This window comes from Nannospalax galili, unplaced genomic scaffold (assembly GCF_000622305.1).
Source record: "Nannospalax galili isolate Female #2095 unplaced genomic scaffold, S.galili_v1.0 scaffold543, whole genome shotgun sequence".
NCBI lineage: Eukaryota > Metazoa > Chordata > Mammalia > Rodentia > Spalacidae > Nannospalax > Nannospalax galili.
In genome coordinates, this window is record NW_008352270.1 from 3,051,838 (window position 1) to 3,070,069 (window position 18,232).

Sequence of the window (18,232 nt, forward strand, 5' to 3'; positions counted from 1 at the left end):
TCATTTTAAATTGCTTTGTTTCTCATTCAGAAAGAAATATATAATCTAGCTTTTATCCATTTTTTCAAATTATAAACTCCCTTTATCCAGGTGTCTATAATTGAAATTTGTCTTAATAAATTTAAATCAAGTCCCAATTAATTTGGTCCTTTGAATTCTAGAGTACTATATTAAAAAACACACTGTACCAGTTCTACCCTGTTTAATTTTCTGGAATCCTAGAAATATACTTAACAGAGCAGTAAGATATTGTTAAGCTAGGAGTTGAAGACCATGACTTTGGAATACCCTAACTTGAAGTGCTATATCCAGTGGATGGGAGAATATTAGAAAAAACTATGTAAATTTATCAGAAAAATATCTAAATAAAGAGAGACACAATTTTCAAAGAAATAATTGTAGAAAAATACGTGAAGAATTTTTTTTCTGTACAGCTGATTATAAGTGTAATACATAAAATGTTTTGCTCTATAATTAGTGATATAGATATAATTCATTATCACTAATTATCATTTGAAAGCATTTTTGTGTGCTTGTTTTGTGTTAGGCTCTGAGCAGTACTTCTATATTTATTATCTTGTTTTATCCATTTAAAACTTGTCTGAGGCTGTGAGTAGTGGTGTGAGGCTGTGAGTAGTGGTGTGAGGCTGTGAGTAGTGGTGTGCACATGTAATCCCAACCCTTGGGAAGCAGAGGCAGGTGGCTCTCTCTCAGATCAAGGCCAGTCTGGTCTACATAGCAAGTTCCAGGTCAGCTGTGGCTACAGGAAATCAGTCTCTGTCTGTCTGTCTGTCTGTCTGTCTGTCTCACACACACACACACACACACACACACACACACACACACAAATCGTCTCAGGTGGATACTACTGATACCTCATTTTATAATTGAGTCATCTGATATTTGAATAAGTTAATTATCTTACTCAAGTGCATAAGTCTTTTATACATTATATAAGTTCAGCAAACAACATATTTCTTTGTTTCATATGTCAGTAGAATTTTAATATTATAAATAGTGGTAGAAAGTGAAGACTTCAGAGTCCTACTGCCTGGGTAGAACTCCTAGCTCATCCTTTAACTTCCTTATCTGCTAAATGGGTATAATGTACCTAACTCATACAGTAAGGTTTGAAATGAGGGGGCATAAAATATTTATATGTAGTAAGTATAAAATCAATATAAGCTATTACAGTTAGCTAGTATCCTACTTTGTGACATAAAGATAATTAAACATCAACATCTTCCTACATATTAAGAATTTTAAAAATATTTATTTATTTATTTTTTAATGAATGTATTACTTGCATGTAGGTAGGTGCACCCATGTCATATAATGCCTGTGGAGGTCAGAAGAGGGAGTTGAATCCCCTGGAACCTAGAGTTACGGACAGTTGTTAGCTGCCTTGTGGGTGCTGGGAATCAAACCTGGCTCCTCTGAAAGAGCAGCCAGTGCTCTTAGCTGCTGAGCCATCTCTCGAGCCCCCCCTCCCCCGAATTCTTTATTAAAACTGAGTCTCTAAAATGAAAACTTGATACAACCTTTTTTTTTTTTTAGTATTGGATATTGAACCTATGGCCTCACACATGCTCTAGATTTAGCTAAACCAGTTGAGCTTTAGTTTCAGTCAGTTTTTATATTTTAAACTTTTTTGAGGCAAGTTCTCATTAGGTGGCCTAGGTTGGCCTTGAACTTGTGCTAAGTCTTGCCTCAGCTTCCCAAGGAGCTGGACTATAGGTCTTTGCCACAGGCTCAGCTGATAGAAATAGTTTTAATTTATTTTGTGCTCAAGGCCTTACCCTTATATGATTTCCATTGTTCTTGATATCATTTTGAATACAATAATTTAAAAGTTTTAGATGACAAGAAATATAGAAAAAGAACATTTTTATCACTGACTGCTGTGTAATGTTTCTAATGAATTAGTTAAAAACAGTCAATATTACTGTCACTTCTGTATGACTAGCTCTGGAACTATATCCTGTATGTGTATCGGTCATCATAAAAAGAATTACAGCCAGGCATGGTGACTTCGACCTTTTAATTTCACCACTCAGCATGCAGAGACAGGCAGATCTCTGTCAATTCCAGGCCAGCTGGAGTTACAAGGAACCCCCTTAAAAAAAAAAAAAAAAGAAAAAGAAAGCCCAAGAAACCAAACCAAACAGAAAAAGAATTGTACTTCAGATTGTTTTTAAAATTTGAACTTCAACACATTAAAAATAAAGCTTTCAGAATTTGTAGGATACATTGGTTTTCTTTCTCTTTCTTTCTCTTCTTTCTTTTTCTTTTCTTTCTTTCTTTCTTTCTTTCTTTCTTTCTTTCTTTCTTTCTTTCTTTCTTTTTCATTCATTCATTCATTCATTCATTCATTCATTCATTCATTCATTCATTATTTTTGAAAGTGGGCCATAGGATAAAGAAGATGCTGAATGGTTATGATGGCTATGTTGGGAGAGGTCTAGATTGCTGCCTCTCACATGTAGCAGACAGATGCAGTATTGCTAACCAATTTGTCCTGGGGTTTAGGTAAGACTCTTGGAAAAAGGAAGAATCGGGCAGTGAAGAAAAGAGACAAAGTCTGGCAGTCAGATTTAAATATCATTCTATATGGACTAAAAGATGTTTCAAAGGAATGTGTGTATATTGTTATCTATACATATAGTTATCCTTGGCTAAAATAGCCATTTTTGATGGATTAATTTTTCTGAAGATTGTCTATGCCCTCACCTACCATACTCTTAACCCTTTTGGGAGATAGGCTTTGTAGCCCAGGCTAGCTTTGAACTTCGTATAATCCTCCGAGATTATAGTTCTACCATTATGTCTGGCTTCATGCTTCCATTTTTTAAAGTCAAAGTCTTACTATATCTTTTACTTTAATAGCATCAAAAAAAGAAAACATGTTGTGATAGCTTCTATTTCATTTTGCAAAGACTGGATAATTACTATGTATGTCATTCTAAATATGAGCATTTGGTATAAAAAGATCTCTTAATTTTCTGGTTTTGTCAAAATATATATGGAATTTCTTTCCGATGATATCATATAAAATGCTTTTCAACTAATACTAATTTCTTTTCACAAGTTCCTTTTTTTAAAGGTTGACAAAATGACAAGAGCTGTGAAATTCAGTAAAGAGTTTCATTTTTTAAGTTTCATTGTCCCTAAGTATTGTATCTCTTAAAGTATTAATATTTTATAATTACATGTTGCTTTTCCCCTGAAAATGGCATAAAATAGTTTATAAATGATTTTCTTGTCTTTGTCCCCAAGACTTATGGATAAAAATGAAATTTAGTAATAGGGTATAGTAAATATCATTTCTTAGTGCTTTTAGATGAAAAATGAAGATACTAGCCACATGAAATGTTCAACAATAAAATGACCTGAGCCTAAGACTTTCTCAGTTATTTGCTGTGGGAGTACCAGAAACTTACTGTCTTAAAACAATAGTAGTGTGTTGTTTCTCATGACTTTGTTGGTGGCTGAACAGTTCTGCTGCTCTTGAATAGGTTTTCAAGAAAACGTCTGTGTTGTCCATGGACTGGCATAGAAAAGCCCAAAGAAACCTTTCTGTTATGTCTTGGGTTTTGTTGCTGACTTTCAGCTCTGGTATCTTGGTGCTTCTGTGCAATCTTTCTGTGTGTGGTATCTTATTTTCCAGGTCTTCTGTTCATAACCTCTCCTCCAAGAGAGATACACGCAGAAGAAAAGCTGACTCTATAGTTATGAGTAGTTAGCTTACGGATGGAACTGGCCAAGTACCACTTTGATCATAGACTATGATCTGCTAGAGAGAAGGAGAGTGAGAAGAAGAAGAGAGGGAGAGAGGAAGAGAGAGGGAGGGGAGAGATGAGGGAAGGGGGGATGCTACTGCTTGTACTGTTTGGTGGGAACAGGACAGCCATCTTTGGAGTCTGAGAGTTTAGTCATTATCCTCTGATAATTTTAAAATTGATTAGTGAAATTAAATATATATAACATTATATTAACTCAATGACAGTAGGTTTGCTGCTGTATTCCATGTGTATGCAGCCACATGTTTGATTTTTAGTTGAATTAATAAATACATTTTGTTGTTTCCCTTTTGTCTTTGTGACATTTAGTTTTTCCATTGAACTGAAATGTGTTAGTGAATGGTTAAGACATTCTAATTTGTCATTTGGAGAAAATTATCAAAATTTTAGGTAAGCAATGTTAAAATTGAATGTAGGTATGTGCTCCTTAAATGTTTAAAATTTTTACAAATGTCTACATGAAAGACAGTGGTCTGTAGTTTGGATTTTTTCTCAGCATCTGCATCTTGTTTTAATATCATAATGATGCTGGCCTCATAGAGTGAATTGGGAGATATTTTTCTGTTCAGTTTTCAGGAATAATTTGTGTAGGATAGGTACTATTTTTTACTTAATAAAAAAATCATCTGAGACTATTAATTTTTATTTACGAATTCAGTTTTTCTTATAAACGCAGATCTATTCAGGTTGTCTGCAACTTCTCCAGTGAGCTTTGGTAGTTTGAGACTTAAGAGAATTTGCTCATTTTTATTTCAGTGTCAATTTTAGCTGGCATAAAGTTGTTTATTCCCTGTGGGCCCTTTCATCTCTGTGGGTCCTGTAGTGATGTTACCTTTCTCATCTCTTGTTTTGGTTTATTGTATCTTCATGTCCTTATCTTCCTGATTATTCTGGCTGGAGGTTTATCAGTTTTTATTGTTCTTTTCTTCAGTTGGTTCCTCAAACGTGGTTTCCTTACTCATGTTAAGAAATGCTTGAGGGCTGGAGAGATGGCTCAGCTGTTAAGAGCACTGACTGCTCTTGCAAGAGGACCTGGGTTCGATTCCCAGCACCCACATGGCAGCTATGAACCGTCCTTAACTCCAGTTCCAGGGGAATCTGAAGCTCTTTTCTGGCCTCCGTGCCATTGCACGACATGAGTGCACTCAACATACATGCAGACAATACATTCATACACATAAAATAAAAATAATAAAATAAAATATTTTAAAAAAAGAAATGTTTGTGTGCCTGTTCTTGGTTATCTCTTAGTCTGAGGGTAGTGCTGCTAATAAACCCATGACAGCCTGAGAACCTGAAAACTCCTTTAAATTTTCTTTTTTCATTTTACTTTTTAAAAATGCCCTTTCACTTGACTTTTAATTTGACTGATGGAAAAATTGTATGTTCAAAATAATTTTCTCCAGAATCTGAGAGCTGCATAAGTTAACTTTTTAGCATCAGGATTGCTGAAGAGATAGCAGATGGCAGTCTATTTCTTTATCAGTTGAGATTATCTAGAAATTGGTAAGAACAATATTAATTGAATATTGTAAATATGTGTATACACATGCTAGCAATAAATTGTGCCAACTATTTCATAGTGATTTTCTAACTTATATTTTTCAGACAATGAATGACTTTGACTATTTGAAACTACTAGGTAAAGGAACTTTTGGGAAAGTTATTTTGGTTCGAGAGAAGGCAAGTGGTAAATATTATGCTATGAAGATTCTGAAGAAAGAAGTCATTATTGCAAAGGTAAATAAATGATAAGAGTCTACATGTTTGCAGTGTGACCATGTATCTGTGCTCATTTATGTATATGCTAAAGTGTAGGGATTCCATTAAATGACAAAGGTATTGATTATAGACCACTACTTGCAATAAACTTATTAATTATGGATTAATTAATGAAGCTCTTTTATTCCCTTGAGGAAATATTTGTGTTTGTATATTTGGAAGAATTTTTAACTATATATTTCTGATCCACATCACTAACTACACTAGTGTTACTTTCTAGTATTTTTCCCTGCGGTAATTTTTTGTTGCTGTATCAGAATACCAAAGATTAAACAGTTTAAGAGAAGGGAGGGTTATTTTGATTCACAGTTGTAGTGGTTTTAAGCCATTGTCACTTGGCTTTGTTGCATCTGATAGTGAAGCAGAACCCCATGGCAGGGAGCATGCAGTGGACCATAATGGCTCACCTCATGGCAGACAGGACAGAGGGAGGAGGGGGGTGAAGGGAGGGAGGGACACCAGAGGCCAGGGACAAGGTATATCCTTCAAGGCCATACTTCCATTGACTTACTTTATCCAGTCAGGCCTCACCTGCACTTTCTACCACCTTCCATCATAAATGGAATAATCCATTGATGAGATCAGGGCACTCAGTCACTTCTCAAAAGTGCATTAGTTGGCAGCTAAGGATTGAGTACTTGGTCTTTTGGGGACATTTTAGATCCAGAGTATAATACCTCCAGTGTTCCAAATTTCTTTTTAAAAAGATTAGAATAGTGTAAATAGTTTTGTTCATAACCTATAGAGCTTACACTTTGTTAGATGGGAAAGCATCTTGACTAGATTTTAAAATACTCTTCAGGCAACTTTAAGCCTCAGCCCCTAACTTTATTCACTTAGACCTTTATAAATAGACGTTTCATTATTTCAGTTCTCTGTTTAGTGTTTTTCATTGAATCCCACTTCCCTCCAGTAGACAAATGTCATATTTTAGGAATTAGTCCATGATTTATGTCTTAATTCAACAAATGATACATAATATTATGGTTATATTTAATTTATTACTTAAACTTTCAAATATTTACAAGTTTCTCATGTTGAATGTATTGTTTCCTATACTTCATGAAATTATGTTCATTGATTTAAAAAAATCTGAAGAGCATAAAATAAACACGAGAAAGAAAAGAAAGAGTTGATCCTTGTAAGAACAGGGGCAGAACAGAAGTTGCCAAGCATGGAATAGTATTTTGCAGAGAGATAAAAGGTATTGTAAGTATAAAATAAAAATATACTGAAAGAGCTCTGTGTGGTGGTGCACTCCTTTAATCCCAGCACTCAGATGCAGACGCAGGCAGTTGAGGCCAGCCTGGTCTATATTGTGAGTTCCAAGCCAGCTAGGGGTACAAGGAGACCCTGAAAAACAAAATCCAAAAATGTAGAGAAGAGATAAAATTTGCGAGAACTGAAATTGTCTTCAGACTGAAAAGGTCTACTGAATCACTGAGTTTTGAAAGAAAAGAGCACCCCCACACTGTTTTACAGCTTTAGGAAAGTTTTAAACATCAAGGCTAAACAGTTAATATTAAAACTTGAGAATTGAGAGCCAGGACCTGCCAGCAAAGTATTGGAAACCAAATTGTGTCACAACTTTTGCAGTTCTGTTTGTTTAGCAAATGTAGAAGGGTATTTAAAGGGTCAGAGATGGGATTCATTAAGTATTCAAACAAGAACTCCATGTAAAAATAAGAAACTCCCAAGTTGATAGTCAGTCTGTCCATATTAGTTTATTTAACTTAGGTTGACTGTCATTGTGGAATCAGGAAGGAGGGGGAAGTAGCTTTTAGGAACAAAAAAAACAATTACTTATAGAAGAAAGGCACAGTTCAAATGTAAAACAGAATGGAATAAGGAATGGTGGTGAGTGATAAATGGAGTGTAAGAAAGCGATGATTTTACCCCAACTTACAAAGCCTTGTCTTTGAGGTGCTTGTGCTTATTGATGCAGAGGAACCTTTCCTTCATCCCTTCAGTAGTCCCATTTGGCTCTGCTGTGAATGATATTTACTTGCTTATACTGTTGGAAACACCATGTGGTATTTGGCTTTTAGAATCAATAGATAAAGCACACAAATCCCTCCTTATGTAAAAGCTATGGTGTAGCTGATAGACTTCAATTTTGAAGCATCACATCACTCTTAAAAATAAAGAACTTTGAGGCCACAGGCATGTTGCAGAGGCTAAACTAACTGAGCTACCACAGACCCAGAGGCCTATGGAACCACTGTTGGTCTAAAGAAACGGAATGCAAATTACTGAGTATTCGTCTCAGATTCTGAAATCTAACAGTATTTCCCGTACTGGGTTTCAGATATGCTTTAGATTAGTAACCATTTTATTCTTTTTAGTCTCTCCCTTTCTGAGTGGCACTACCTAACTGATGTTAGATAATGTATTTTAGAAGAAGGTAACTTTTTTCTATTTTAAGTGAATTGATCATATAGAGATATTTTGTCCCAGGATGGATTATATTCAGATTTTTATCCATTCCTGGCTTAGATAATATTTAGGACTTTTGAAGTGATGGTATTTAATTGAGATTTTTGAACTTAAAAGTTGGTAGAGACTAATGAGTCAAGACTTTGGAGGCTGTTGGGGTATGACAAGTGTATTCACATGTGGAACTAAAGGTTATTTGGAGGCTTAGTTGTCTTCTAAATGGTGGCTCCCAAACAACATGTTCTCATCCTAATCTCTAAAACATGTTAATGCTTTGGGAAAAAATGTTTATGAGTATAATTAAGGGCCTTAAACCAATAAGGTCATCTTAATCTAAATTTAATAGCAAATGTCATTGATATTAGGCACAGGGAGATCTACTTAAGACAGGAGGTGACATAAAGATAGAGGTAGTTTTAGTCAGTGCTCAGTAGCTAGTCAATAACTATATCTCTAATGATGTTATTGTACTTCTGTGTTTAGAAATCATTTGGTCCAAAATCCCAGCAGAGGAATAAGGAACAATAAGTATTTTTTATGGCTTTTGAAGCTTTTAAATTGGATGATCCTTTAGGGCCTTACTGAGAAAGTAAAATTTTGAAAGCATTTGAAGCAGGTTAGGAAGAAAGCCTTTGAGATATTTTAGAGAAAGTATGTTCTTAACAGGGTCAGTTGTCATTAAGGAAGGAGCATACTTAACATATTCTTGAAGTAGCCAATAGTCTAACATTATTAGTACAGAGGAGTAATGGTGTAGGATTGTTTAGGTACTTGTAGCTATCATAAAGACACAGGTTTTTACTCTGAATAAAATCTGTTCAGTCAGTGCCATAACATAATATGGTTTTCATTTTCATAATCTCACTTTGGCTGCCATATTGAGAATAAACTGATTTAGAAGTAGGGATCTTGCTAAGAGTTAATTGAAGGAATCCAGATAACTGAGGACATCAACTTGCACCACTGTAGTAGTAGTAGAGGTATCAGACATAATCAGACCAGGTGCATGTTGATGAAGAGCCAGCAGAGTTGCTGGACAGATCGAATGTGGGTTATGAGAGAATAAAGAACTCGAAGACCATGACTAAATTTTGACCAGAGCAAATGTGAGGACGCTGCTGCTGTTCTCTCTGTGGAGATGGTGGGAGACTAGAAATTAGGTTTTAGATATATCAAAGTTGGTGTTTCTGTTAGATACCCAAGCTTCAGTAATTCATTGGAAATTCATATTAAATAGGCACTTGAGTTTAGGAAATGCATCTATGTTTAAGGTGTAAATTTGGACGTCTAGTAGCACGTAAATTGTATTTGGAGCCAAAGACTGAATAAGCAAAGAGACATGGTCAGAGGTCTGAATGCTGAATAGACTTCTACTACAAGAATTCAGAGGAAAGGAAACAACAAGAGAGACTGAGGAAGAGACTGAGGAAGGCAACCCTGGAAAAGAGGGAGCATCAGAGATTGTGAGGGACTTAAAATAAGAAGGTCAGCTTTTTAGGCGAGAATGATCAAATGGATTATGTTATTTATGATTTTTCTTCTAAGGAAGAAGTATCACATTTTCCAACTGTGAGGAAGTGAGGTTGAGATACAGACAATGTGATGAGAAGCTCCTAATCTTGAAGATCCTGATGGGCTTGGCCTCCATCCCAGTTCTATAGCTTAACTAGGAAAGGATTTCTGTTCACATCACTGTTCATAGCAGGCATGGAAGGCAACCTAGGAAGTGAAATGCCACCTTTAGACTGGAAGAGTGGCCTAACAGCAGACGTGGTGGAAGGAACTTCAGAAGATTCTGCTGAGATTGGAGAGCGGTTGTCATGTACTTGCTTGTCTTATGAGGTGGAAGCTAGAGTCAGGAGGACCTCTACTCTCAGGAAGTTAGGAGGGCCTGTACTCATGCTGGCCCAACACTAGGGATTGAGAAAACTGACGGAAAAGGAATACATATCATCAGGGCCAGTGCAGAGCAGCAGTACATTTTTCCATTTAGGAAGTAATGAGGTGAGTGATTGGATCTTAATCCAATGAGGTCATGACCCTTTCCATTGAAATAATATTTGTAACAGGAGCATCACTGATAAAGTATCAGATATAATGCTTGAGTAGGGGGTATAGTGTTCATAGTTAACAGAGCAATTACGTTTTCATTTTCTCTAAGAACATTTAAAAAAATCTTCAGAACAGAAATTAAGGAATAATGAGTAACCTGTCCAACAAATGGAGTGGGAAAAATACTAGATGTTGGAATCTTGTCCAAAGCCGAAACTTACAGTAGGAAGATTAGAAGCATAATTTAGAGCTTGATAAGTGTGATATGTCTCATAAAAGTCAAGCAAGCAAGTGAGCAAACAGGCCCAGGTTGCTGATACATGGATTGGAGACGGAGGACAAAGAAACAGTGATCTGACAGTTACTGTGCTTTAAGGAAAAATAAATGTGCTCTCTGCCCTCTTGCTCTTGTGTCTCCCACCAACTTCATCTTTTCCTTTGTTCCCATTTATTGCTCTGGAAGGATGAAGGAAGGCAGTACTTCCAGACATAATATATCCTGATTTCAGCTAGCTTCTGACAGAGTCAATCACTGCAGACTTGTGCTCAAGCTACAGAATGTAATGTGAACAGAGTAAATGTCTAGTTAAGTAGGTGCTGAGTTGTTCGAAGGTAAGAAGCAGTCTCATGAAGTGGAAATGACCTTTACTATTGGACCTAGACATGGAATGATATGCTTTTCATCTGCGCTTAAGAAATCAAAGTTCTGTGGATTCCAGTTTACTCATATTAAGCCATCGTAATAACAAAAGAGTTACACCTTGGGATCCCCATTAGTGATGTGAACTCTGGTTTTTTTCCTAGATGTCCTCTTTTCCTCACCTTTCCTACCTTTGTGTCTGTCAAAACAAACAAATCAAGAAACAAAACCTATGGGGAAACAGTGAGTGAGCACATGAAGGTGCTATTTTAGACCATGTATCTTGGAGGACGAGTGACAAATTGGAGGACTGTTGAGCCTCTTGCCCTCATTCCTCTAAAGCTTCTTTCTCAGAAAGAAATTAGACTTTAAAAGTCATTAGTTAGTATTTTTCTATGATTGAATATATGGAAATCTGTATGAAAACATAAATCTAAGCATTTCTAAAAGTCTTCACTTATAATTACCATCAGCAAACGAATTTTTAAATAAGCATCACATTGTTTCAGACACTAAGTTTTTCTGTTGTTATTTTTAACTTCCTGTTTTGACATGTTGCTTTTAACTGTAATTAAAAATTATTGGCATCTGTGTTTACTTTTTGCTTGTGCATACCGTACTTCATAGCAAAAACTAATTAGTATGTGAAATACAGTTTGCATTAATGGGAAAAATTCTAATCTTGTCATTTATAAAAGATGGTAGAAAGTACATGTTAATACAGTAAAGATAGGTATATTGTATTCCAATTTGCTCTTATATATAACAAATATATATGTATTATAATATATAATATATTATATAATAATATATTATCTTTGTTTTTGTCTCTGTACGTCTTTGCTTGGCTCCTTCCATGTGGTTAAGTAGATTCTAGAATTTAGGGGGAAAACATCCTCTTCCATGAAATTTACTGATTTAGGAAAATATTGTATGTGATGGGCCTATCTTACCAAAATACAATGAAAGACCCACAGAAATATTTTTTAAAGCACTGGATTGTTTTGTCTGATCCAAATGGGTTTGATAGTAGCTGTTTTTAGTCTTTTCTCTAATTTGTTGATTCCAGTTACTTAGCATCCTAATCTATACCAAGTAAATGTTATCTACTCTTTTAAGTTCGTTTCTTAGTAACGCTATATTAATAATATCTTCTTGCATATATTTCTTAGTGCACTATATTGGTTACTTATATATTTTCTTCACTAGCCCATGAAGTCTATGAACAAAGACATCTTACCATTTTTATAAAACAACTTTATTCCATTAACATTTCATAAGTGCACAGCAAGGACTTTTGAAATGAACGCATTTAGTTTTGTGTATATTGTTGCTTAATGCTTATGTATTTTATGTTCTTCATATTTGTTGTATAATGTGCATTAGTCACATAGCCCCTTCGTGGCCTTGTCCATGAATATGGATTACTGTTTGGCTAATTAGAATGAAAACTCCATGAGAACAGGAACTTTTGTTTTGTTCAAGGCCCTGTCTCCAGGGTGTAAATTATACCTAGATACTGTTGCTGTGGTACTGAAGTAATAATGGGTGAAGGAATACATGAATAAGCTCTCACCTATAGGAAATCTTTGAATTTATTATTGTGATGTTCAGTTCAACAAACATTAAATATCTTCTGTATGCTAACCATTATGCTAGGTACTAATGGACATAAAAAAAATTAAGTTCTGTGTCATTTCTGCTGCTGGTTTATTTTATATTAAAATGTTATTATTGATTTAGGAATAATAGTATAATATGACAGTCACTTTTAAATTTTTTGAATACTTAAGCTTGATTCCTGTAAAATAAGTAAGACTGCACTGGTTTGCTTATGTGTGGCTTGACTGGTTTTAAATACTGCATTGCCAGTTCACTTTACTGTTTCATACCAAGTTGGTATACCCTCCTGAAATGGCCTTAGAATCTTAGCTACTTTGATCAATCAGTTTCTCATTTTTCTTTTAGGTATTAACTAAGCTTAAATGCTTCTGTGAAAATAATAAATGTAATTCAGTACCCTGATATTTTACTCTACATTTCTTTCTTTATAATCTGATTTTGATTTACTGACATTGTTAAGCTGGTCCAGCAAGGAATTTGTGTAGGATCTTGCCAGAAGCAAAGAATAGAATTGAGATGTTTCTCAGCCATTATCTTCCTTTTCTGGGTTTGTTTGTTTGTTTGTTTGTTTGTTTTTGTCCTTTTGAGACAGGTTCTCCCTGTAGCCCCGCAACTGGCCTGGAACTCACTGTGTAGACCAGGCTGGCCTGGTCTGGAACTCACAGAGACCCTCTGCTTCAGGAGTGCTTGCATTAAAGTCATGCACAGTTTCACCTGGCAACAGCCTTTTTTTCTTTCTTCTTTAAGATGGTCTTACTTTTGAATGAAATATGAAACATTTTTCCAGTTTTCCACATGTTGAAGAAAATCTCTCCTAGTTCACTTTTGATTCCAGATGAGATTTATGAACAAAATTAAGAAATACATTTTTAGTGTATTTTTTATTTGAAATGTACTTTTACACTAAAATTTTCATTTAACAGTGGGAAGCTTAAAACCATTTTAAAATGAAACATGTTAAAAGCTACAAGATAAAAGATGTACTTTGTATTCTGTTACTTTTTTGTTTTTAAAATATTTAATTTACATGTATACTCTGATTTCTTTTTAAATAATTGATTTTTTTTAAGTAGGAGACTTCATTTTATGATCCTTCCTAGATTATATTCTTTATGCCTCTGAATAAAATTTATTATAACTATGGAAATATTAACTAATTCTTGCGATAATATTAGCTGTGAAGTAATTTGAGGAGGAAAACATTCTATTTAATTTTCTTCATCTTGGATAGTTTATTATTGATTTTTCTATCATTATTGATATTGATCAAGTAGGAGTAAATTTATATAAATTTATGCCTTCTAATCATCTGACTTAAACATTTAATTTGTTGTTTTTGGGGAAAAGTGGTAGAGGGGAAGCTAAGCAATGAAGGAAGTATGCCAGTGTATATTAAAATCTTGTCTGTTTCTAGGCATAGTGTTTTATGTTTTCAGGAAAATGGTGAAAACTTTATATTATTAGTATTGACAGAATGTATTAATGGTTTTCATCTTTCTTTCTAGGATGAAGTGGCTCACACTCTAACTGAGAGCAGAGTTTTAAAGAACACTAGGCATCCGTTTTTAACAGTAAGTGCCTAGAAGACTGTTAGGATTTTTAAATTTAATCGAATTTTATTACATAAATGAAGCTATAACAGTGTTTTAAGCCACACTTAATTAGGTGTTTCATTTTCTTTATGACCATGACAAAAGTCAAATTTCTTTAGAAAGTTGGGAGACATAAATTAAGAGTGTAGTCTCTATGTGTTCATAATCCCTCTTGTTACTTCAGTACTACTTTTTAAAATCCTTTTTGTTTGCTCCCTTGAATCTCATTGTCTTCAAAAAATGAAAAATGTTCACAGAGCAAGTAGGTCACCTGTGGCCTTTTAAGGAGTTCATTGATAAAATGGTAGACTTTAAGAAGTATTTTTTATCTGGCCGTGGTGGCGCATGCCTTTAATCCCAGCACTCAGGAGCCAGAGGCAGGCGGATCTCTGTGAGTTCAAGGCCAGCCTGGTCTGCATAGTGAGTTCCAGGACAGCTGGGGCTACAGGGAGACCCTGTATCTAAAAGACCCAAAAAAAGGAAAAAAAAAAAGTGTTTTTTTAAAATTATTTATTTAATAACCATATAATTAGAAGAGGCATTTTATTACAAGAGCATTGACATATTCAATTACAATTTCCAGAGCTAAGATGCTTCTCTTTCAAAATTGGCTGTAAATTATTAGGTTTACAGTTGAATTAATACAGTTATACAATATTGTACTCCATATAAACCCTATAAGACATAAAATTAAATGAGGTTTTAAACTTTGAAAAAGATCTCCATTTCATTATTAAAATACAGTTTCATACAGAAAAATTCATTTTTAATACAGTTGGCACTAAGATGCATATGCGTTTCTAATCTCTATATATTTGATTATTACTAGTTACAAATGGTTACTTTCTGAGCTCCTTGGCGTCTGAGCATGGATATAAAGTCATCAGGTAGATTTCAGTGGTAATGTTTTTCACATCTACTAATTATTAAGGAGCAAATTTTTATGCTTTGAAGAATTTTTTTTATACACCCACTTCCCAGGTAGCACCCTCCCATAGCCTCCCTCCCCCACTAGAGCCCTTATATTCTGATATCCCTGCTACTGTCTGCTGTGTTGTCGGGACCCCCAGCCATTCCCCACTACTTGCCCTTCTGGTGAATCTAGTCAGCCTATCTAGAGGTTTTTGTTTTAGGAGGGTCAGCTGTTCCTCATCTAGCGGTAATCAGTTGTCAATGTTCCTTTGGATAAGATTGGGGTCTGCTGTTCAATTTCCCAGTTCTATGCTGGGTTACTATCTGGGAATCCCTTTGGCCACCCTGGCCAACAACTCAAAAGAAGGTATGGCTTGCCTGGATTGTTGCTTGTCATGTAGCCTTTAGCTATACATACGGACTCTTATGAAATTATATTGGCCCCTTTAATCTTTGGTTATACTTTCCTTTTGGGTGTTTAAGGCCACACAGTTGGTCCATATAAACTGATTTATTTTGACTCTTAAGGTCGTTTGAGGATCTGTTCCTCAGGGGTCACATGGGCTTGGGAGGAAAAAAGTATTTTTTAACACTAACGTAATTCCGGCTTGGTGGTACATGTCTGTAATTACATCATTGGGGAGGCTGAGGCAGGAGAAAAGTCCATGCTTGAGGCTAGCCTGAGCCACATACTGAATTTCAGGCTAGCATGGGTTACAGTGGGAGATCTGTCTCAGAAGAAGAAAAAGAAGGAAAAAGAATTAAATGTATATTTTATATTTCTTTTGTTTACTAGCTTCGGATACATATTTTAATGACCAGGGCACTTTGTTTTTTCAAAAATAGAAATTTTAACTGAACATATCACATAAAATTAGACTTCTTTTGAGACAAAAACATAGGAATACTGGATATGTTAAATACAGCGTAAATTTTATTACATTTTATTCATTAGACAGTGTGAACTTTGACTTAATGCATACAGTTTGTTTTGAAACAGACTTTTGAAAGTCCCATTCTGGAATTTCTTGTAATAGAGGGATAATTTATAATGTTTCTCTGTTTCTTATTCCACTAAAATAAATTAAGATTAAAAATAACAGTTACACCTTAATGATGGATCTTTATAGTGATATTATAGGATTATCTAAAATAGACATTTTCAAAGTAATCGGTAGACACTGAGGCTTTGTATGTGGTTTCATGTCTGTTTTCCAGTGTAATAAGAACATTTTGATATATTTTTGTGACATACAAAATTACAGACTTGACTGTGTTGAGTTGAGTCACTGGCATGCACAAAGTACCCTGAAACTGTATTAAAAACTTGAACTTATTAAAAGAGTAACTCTGTTCTTGAGGAATTTTCACCAGAGTAGGTTGTAGGCTAGACCTTGAGATTGCACAGATGAGAACTTTTGAACCAACTCAGTTTCAAGTGGCATAGCAGATTTAAAAGTGCTCATCATTACTGTTTACTTTTACTTACCATTTTAGTTCTTCTCCCAACAATAAGTGAATTGAATAGAATTTGTTTCGTATTTCTTATAAAGTACTCTTATGAAGTAAATATACTCTTAAGAAACAATAACAGTTCAACAGTTATGCTTACTGTTTTTAAGTGTTCTATTTTTGGTACCATTATACTTTTAAGAATATAGGATTATAATATAACATTTTTTCTTTTTTGTTTCAAGTCCTTGAAATATTCCTTCCAGACAAAAGACCGTTTGTGTTTTGTGATGGAATATGTTAATGGGGGAGAGGTAAGTCAAGAAGTAAATCTAGCATTTGCATGGAGTATTTTTATTAAAAACATTACCTAATGTATGAGTTATGGTGGTTCTCTATTCTTACTTTCCAATATAAATATCTGTTGTAGAATATTTTTCTTAAAGAATTGTCTGATATGTAGAAATTACTTCATTTGAAAGCTTTGTTTGCTTATTTGGTGTATTGAGGCAGTGAAGGTTTATCTGGATATGTTAAGACATCACTACCCTTGCTATGAAGGAATTTATAGTTTCTTTTGTAAGTACATGGTGCATTAGAATGTCTAAGACAAAAGTACAAATAAATTCATAAATACTTCATTCATTCAATGTAGGCATTTTGAGATTTGATTGAGGGACTAAGACACACTTCAGACAGAGATAATGGTATATTGCTGGTGGGTGAGCACTGGGCAAGGGGAGTTTGAGCAATAGAATAATAGTAACCCAGGCATGGAAACTGGAAACTTCCTGTCAAGTGTCCATGAAAATATGAAGAAGATGGATGGTATGGACTTGTAGGGTTGGTATCTTAATAGCTAGTTAATTGTATGTTGGTACAAACATTGAACAAAGAGCCATATGTGATTTATGTTTGGAATGAAAGGAAATTAATGAATGCAGTCAAGTTATGACTCACTCTCATTTTGAAAGTGAGACTGTAAATTTTACTCTTAAATATTTTACTAACATTTGGAAGAAATGTATATGTGGGATTAGAGAGAGAGTAGGGGAACAGATTTGGGAGCCATTCCCCAAAGATTATAATTGTGCTTATGGAGGTAGAAATGAAATTAATGGGGCCTCCATGTCAGTACCTGTCAAAATAAAAAAAAAAGTACATATTCTTGGAATCAGTGTGATGGTTAACCTCAATTATCAACTTGATGAGATCTAGAATCCCCTGGGAGGTGGACATCTGAAGGACATCTTAAGTAAAGGTGGGAAGACCTACCAACCTTAGGTAGCACCATTCCCTGGGATGGGATCCTGGACTAAATAAAAAGGAGAGTGAGTTGAGTACAGGCATTCATCACTCATCACTTTCTGACTCTTAACTGTGAATTCAGTGTGACCAGTTGCCTATGGCTCCTGCTCCTGTGACTTCCCCACCATGATGTACAGTAACCTTGAACTATAAGCTCAAATAAGCCCTGTCTCCCTTTATAGTTGCTTTTGTCAGGACATTTTATCACAGCAGCAGGAAGAATAACTAAGATACTCAGCAATTTCATTTCTAGTAATTTATCTCATAGACATGAAGATATATCACCAATAACATAAGAATAAACACATTAATTTGAGAATTGTGGTACCTTAAATGAGTATCTGGTAAGAAAACTGCTTAAATACCAAGTGTTAAAATATGAAAGAATGTGAAGTTTGCTGTCATTGTGCTGAAAGCTTCTAAAACCATGTATATTTGTATATACCTTTGTGTATGTATTGACTATCTCTTAATTGTCCACTGGAAATCAGAGCTTGCCTTTTGGTAGATTAACTGGGTGACTAAGTGCAGAATGAAAGGAAGGATTTTTAAAAATGTATTATTATTTTATGTATATGAGTGTTTTTCTTACATCTATATAAGTGCATCCATGTTGTGCAATGTCCGTGGAGTCT

General features: G+C 34.8%; 1 protein-coding gene across 3 annotated transcripts in view; it reads left to right on the top strand.

Moving 5' to 3' along the window:
- The window catches only part of Akt3 (AKT serine/threonine kinase 3), a 263,366-nt gene that overhangs the window by 158,964 nt on the left and 86,170 nt on the right, over positions 1-18,232 (top strand). For all 3 annotated transcript variants that reach the window (XM_008849161.3, XM_017802236.2, XM_029554110.1), the window contains exons 6-8: positions 5,409-5,540; positions 13,839-13,904; positions 16,535-16,603. In XM_008849161.3, the coding sequence (XP_008847383.1) occupies positions 5,409-5,540; positions 13,839-13,904; positions 16,535-16,603 (267 nt within the window). The remainder of the gene's footprint in view (positions 1-5,408; positions 5,541-13,838; positions 13,905-16,534; positions 16,604-18,232) is intronic.